General features: G+C 34.0%; 1 protein-coding gene across 1 annotated transcript in view; it reads left to right on the forward strand.

Moving 5' to 3' along the window:
- Nucleotides 1–247: 247 nt before the first annotated feature.
- The window catches only part of LOC105625814 (agrin), a 16353-nt gene continuing 10371 nt past the window's right edge, over nt 248–6229 (forward strand). Inside the window, exons 1-8 of the mRNA XM_012207127.1 lie at nt 248–263; nt 1033–1149; nt 1742–2051; nt 2389–2532; nt 2972–3136; nt 3847–4011; nt 4163–4285; nt 4903–5079. Of these exons, the coding sequence (XP_012062517.1) occupies nt 248–263; nt 1033–1149; nt 1742–2051; nt 2389–2532; nt 2972–3136; nt 3847–4011; nt 4163–4285; nt 4903–5079 (1217 nt within the window). The remainder of the gene's footprint in view (nt 264–1032; nt 1150–1741; nt 2052–2388; nt 2533–2971; nt 3137–3846; nt 4012–4162; nt 4286–4902; nt 5080–6229) is intronic.

Raw genomic sequence — 6229 nt, forward strand, 5'->3', positions numbered from 1 at the left:
TACTAGCCGAATACAGCAATTGGTAGAACAAAAGTGGAGTTTTGTTGCGCGGGGCCAAATTCCCACTGGTGCCGACTATGTTATATATGCTTAAACATTATGATTATTAAGATTACTAAATATATTAATATTAATCATTATGATTATTAAATACAATTATGTCGTTACAATAATAGATAACACGTGAGGTATGTAATAGTACAAGATTAGGTTAGATTAGGTTATATTATTATGTGTCATCATCATGATGACACATAACAAAAGTAAAGTATTTAACAGTAAATGTTATACTTTTTTCTCTTTTTTCTTCTTTTTTAATCAGAATATCGTTGATGCTTAAACTTTGTTTTTTTACAAACAGTACACAAACATACTCGTTAAAATATGGTCTATTAAGTAAGCAGGAAAGCATATAATTTAGTGAAATAGCGTACATTCCATGATTATTCCATGATGACGATGCTATTAAGATACAATTTCATAATCTTTGTTTCATCATAATTTTTGATTACGATTTAATTAATATTACTACAACCGTGCTTTAAGTATAAATCGTTATTGTACATGTATTCTCCTTATTAATATCGGCATAATTTCTTTTATGTTGCAATCAAATATTTCTTCTTATTTAGTAATATTTTGGTTCTCATCCATCTTTATTTTTAGAATAGCTGCTTCCCCCATTAGCACAAAACTTGCAGCAATATTTGTGTTGTTGGGGTCTCTTTACATCGTTTCCCATTTTTAATTCCATATATTTTCGTCGCATGTTGTAAATGCAAAATTTTTACTCACTATCCGTATGCTTCTTCTTTTTATTCTATTTATTATTAAGTTATAGATTACATTAAGAGAGAGTTATAGATTACATTAAGTTATAGATTACATTAATAGATTACATCTAGCTTCGTAAACAGTACTATTGCTGATGCCTCATCTTTTGAGGTACTATTTTAAATTACACTGCCCTTGTGTGTTGACAAATTTATACTATCTTGTACGTCAATAAAGTTTTTATTTTTTTTCACGCAGATTACGTGTCCAGTGCATGTCCCAGGATATGTCCACCGAGTGGCGAACCCGTTTGCAGTAGCGACGGTGTCATATACGCGTCGCAGTGTGAAATGCGGAAGAAGATGTGCGGAAAGGGTAAGGCATGCTTTTAATTATAATAGTTATTAGTTATTATAGTAACACACGCGCTCCGGTTCGCTCGCCGCGAGATTACAGTTTTTCTTTTCCCTCTCCGAAACGCTATTCGCTCGGTATATCGTAGTACTCTGTATGATTTCGTTATCCCGTTTTGTATATTAACTGACCGTAAGAATAAGCGCGTAAGCCTATTAGTAGCGGTTTATCGAGAAATATAACCACGGCAGACGCGCACTTCAATTACAATTGCGGAAATAATGCGACCTTCTTCGCCGATCTTCATGCGATATTATCGTGCTTCACATAAATGAGATAAAGAGATTCCTATTCGTATTCTTTTTCTCGCGATAACAGCTTATGGTAAGGATCCGTTCATTTGTATAATAGATGGCCGTGATAAATTATACGTAGCTGCAAAACGAATCACGATTTCCTAGAGCATTGAAACGAACTATTTACGCGCCAGAGTAAATTATTTGTTCGTAGACGAAGAGGTCATGTGTATATACACGAAGATCTCTCTTTCGCTTAATGACCGCGCAAAATTTATGTACGTATCTCATTATTTCGCTGTCATACGCTTATTTAGGCATTACTGTGGCCACGGAGAAGACGGCTTGCCTGAGGTCATCCGGTAGCAAATGCGAACATCGTTGTCCGGGCGATCAAGATCCGGTATGCGGCACCGATGGGCGTACCTACTTGAACAAGTGTATGCTCAGGGTAGAGATTTGCCGAGTCGGAATCGAGTTATCTCATCTTGGGCCCTGCAATAATATTTCGGCTCACAGGGAGAACTGTCCAGTCTCGTGCGATTACGCGCCGCTCGACGGACCGGTTTGCGGAAGCGATGGAAACGTTTACAAGTCTACGTGTCAGATGAAGCTGCTCACTTGCGGGTACGTTGAAGATTGACCTCAATTATGAACGACAGAGTTACGTGGATCGGAAATTTTTAAATCTACGAAAATTATGCTTAGTCTTTCGTATTTGTCTAAAGTTCAGAATTATTTATTCTTCACGCAATAAAGTCAGATCTCTAGTCATGATTATTTATGGCTACACCTCATCTATTATATCTTCTATTTTTTGCATGGAAAAAAATTTCTTTATAAAAACTGTAATTCACTACAGACTACTGTTGCAGTCGTTTTGTAAAACATAAAAGAATCTATTCTTAAATTTAACATAAAACTAGTCTGGCCGCAAAACGATTTTAATTTTTCCGGTTCGCAGCCAAGGCGTCGTGCGTACAAATAAGAAGCACTGTCAGACCACAAGACATTGTCGTGAATCGTGCTGGCGTGGTGCCAAGCCTGCCTGTGGTAGCGACGGTATTTTGTACTCGAACACCTGCAAAATGCGGGCGAAAAATTGCGGGTAAGCGGCAAATCCTCAACGAATTCAACATATATGACTGGGACCAGAATCTTTTAAAAAAATTCTCATAAGCCCCATCCATTTTCCTTTGCTTCTTTCGTCTCAGTGTTGCTCCCTATATGCATTTAATTATTCATGAATCATTCTCCTAAGCTCTTCGTTATAATCCTTTGCCTAATTTTAAAAATATTCGAGCTAACTCAGCTCCTTCGCCTCTTTTCACCGGGATTGTATAAATATTAGATTTGTTAGAAACGCGAAGCAATTTGTGCGGCCTAACATTTCTCAATATTTGAATTTTCATTTGGATAATTAATTGATGAGTTTTAATTTAATTTTTTTTTAGCAATTTAATTACGTCATGTAAACTTCATTGCGGTTTTATTCGATACAAAGATTTTATTAAGTCCAATAATATTTATTGGATTGTGTCTTTCAGCAAGCACGTCTTTGAAGTGCCGATGTCGTTCTGCGTATCTCGAGAACGGACATCCGGAAGCAATGCGTGTCCCTTAGAGTGCAAAGATGAGCCAGAAGTATCGGTTTGCGGATCGGATGGAAATATATACAGGAACGAGTGCGAGATGCAAATGCTAAACTGCGGGTGCGTATATATTTGTATTCATTTACTATATCGCTCCCTAATTGACTTCAAAAGTGACACAATCCAAAAAAATAATAGCGAATTAAATTAAACGCACTAACATGCAGTGCATATTTAATATGCACTCGTGCATATTAAAGCCGTTATATACTTAAATCTAAGTATACAAATAAATACAAATATTTTGAATCATATTTTATTTAACAGCACTATAAAATCTATTAATGATTTCATAATTTAACTCGTTTTCATATTAAATATACATTTTTACGATAATTAGTGTACGACGGCTTTAATATTCACCAGTGCGCACTGAGTGCATTCAATCAAATTCGCTATAAATTTTTCAGAAAAGAGGACAAATTTTCAATTGTCATTTTTGTTTCATAATTCTTAAAATTATTCTTTAAAAAATTACTCTTTTTGAATTGTAAATTTTAATGATTTTTTTTTAACAATTCTTTTGAATTGTAATAATTTTGATGACTTTTTAAAAATTACCTTTTTGTTGTCATGATTTATTACGAAGTTAAAGTACACTTTTGAAATAAGGAAGGGATATATGAATTATAAATATATTTAAGTGTTATTAAATTGATGTAGTAAAAAACAAATAATCGAACTTGTCACATTCAAAAAATTCAATTTACTATTTTCTTGTTATATGACTATACTAGTCGGCATGTCTTTAGCCAAATGTTAATCAACAGGCATGCAAGAAGAAAAGTAACGGTAGTAGACTTTGAAAAGTGTCGATCCCGGCTAATGAAATGCATGAAGCAACAGCAGAGATGCGGAAGCGAAGTAGATCCGGTTTGCGGTAGTGACGCAAATACCTATCCAAATCAGTGCCATTTGAACGTAGCGATTTGCTTGTAAGTTTACATTTATGAAAATAGAAAAATATTGGTAAATTTACTCTCCTCCTGTCGGTTGTGGCAACTATTGTGAATTCTAGAAATCACAATCATCAACAAGACAAATTAATTTTCCGATACTTAATACATTTTATTTAATACGTTTTAGAAAGGGCATTCAATCAGCTCATGTTGGCGAGTGCACGACCTTGAAAGAGATCGAACACTGCCCTGAAGACTGTGCTGAAGTACCCGAGGAACCAGTTTGTGGAAGCGACGGCAACGTTTATCGGTGATTAAGAGAGTTATTCGGATTCCAGAACGTTCGCTGCCGAAGATTTTAAAAACGCGTGTATCTCAAATGATCATTCGACCAAAAGTCTCGGGCTGTTTTCAAAATTTCTTCTGTTATGATAATCGGTTCTGATCGTGAATCGAGCGAGATAAATTGATATCAATTGAAATTTCTGAGATTTCCGAATTTGCCAATTTGAGATTTGAAATTTCGAGATTCATATAAATGTACATCCATACGCATTTGTTCTAGCACTGTTGAAATCCGCGATAAGTACAATAATAAACTTCTACGGGTTTAATCGAAATATTTAAATTCTAACATTTTTTTTCGAGATTAAGAACAAGTCGAATTGAACATGTTATAACAGCGGTAACAATTAAAAACAATTAAAGCTTAAGCTTACTCTACAATTGCGTAAGTTGTAAGAATTGACCAATCACAGTCGAATATTCTTCTCGTATTCGGCAATGATTGATGAATTTTTACAGCTACCACGTATAACTATGCATGTGTAGAATAAGCTTTAATCAGATTTTAAATAGTAGCTGCGAATTATTCTTTCAGAAAACGAGGTTTATGATTACATCATGTGTGCACTTGTATGCATTTAGATCTCTGTGCTATCTACAACGTGAGACTTGCGGCCAGAGGGTAGTTCAAGTTCCGGCGCAACACTGTCGCACTACTGCTCTTTGCAACCAGATTTGCAGCGGGGAGCGTCAGTTTGTTTGCGGTTCCGATAACAAGCTTTATCGAAACGAATGCGAGATGAAAAGAGACAATTGCGGGTAAGCCACGAAACGTTATTGAAATATAACGCTTTTGTTCGAAAAGTACACGATTAGTGAGTGTTTTTAATAAATTAATCTTGAACTAATTCTCAAAGGAATTTCAAGAAGTGTATAATTGCATAGTAAAATTGATTCTTATAGATCTTTTTCTTTTCTTTATAGCTTTTATTAAATAGTATGCAATAAATTAAATCATCGCTAATTGTGATGATAAAAATAGTAATATAAATAATTATAGTAATATATATAGTAATATAATTATAGTAATATAAATAAAAATAATATCTTGCTAAAGATATTCAAAGCTATTTTTTTATTCCACAAAATATTAAGATACATTAAAATGCCTCTTGTTAATTGTGGATGAGTTGTGAAATGAAATAAATGCTTTAAATTAATTTCAATTATTTAAAGAAAATTTATTTGATTAGGTTTTCTACAATCAAGAAAAGTAATTAAATTACTTTAGAATAATTTAATCATGTTCCTTTAATGTCAAGATATAACTTTCGTTGGTTTAGTATAAAAGAATTATCATAGAATAATTTTATTACCTTGCTGGAAATAAAAAAAGGCTAATTATTCAAATTCAATTATTCAGAAGTGTACGTACTCTAGAGAGCGGTAAGTTTCGTGCCGTGCATATAATTTTCATTGACCGCGATCGTGTTTCTTCCCGATATAATACTTTCCATAGATTTTCATTATGCCTGATCGCGCTATTGAAACATATTCGAAGAAGAGAAGATCATCTAAGAAACTGGACCTTGAGAAACGGTTAATCCGAACCAACATCGCGTACATATCCGATGAAAGTCCGTGAATGATTCAGCGCCAGAGAGCCATTCCATTACATTTTCTTTATGAAAATAATAAACTACTTCTATCACGCATGCGCGCGCCGCATACTAACAAGATGTTTTTGAACCTACTGTTCAAATATGTGAAAGGAAAGTCTTACTTCGGAAAGTTGAATCGAATACAATCGCGCGAAATTTCGAAAGTAGAAATTGTTGATACCTCCGTGCGACCCATTTTCTCAAAGGAGTAATTTTTTATTTTCGACAAGGTCACTTTCTAATGCGCCCAGTACTAATGCATACTCGATATATATATATATATATATATATATATATATATATATTAT

Source organism: Atta cephalotes (assembly GCF_000143395.1).
Source record: "Atta cephalotes unplaced genomic scaffold scaffold00003, whole genome shotgun sequence".
In the NCBI taxonomy this organism is placed as follows: domain Eukaryota; kingdom Metazoa; phylum Arthropoda; class Insecta; order Hymenoptera; family Formicidae; genus Atta; species Atta cephalotes.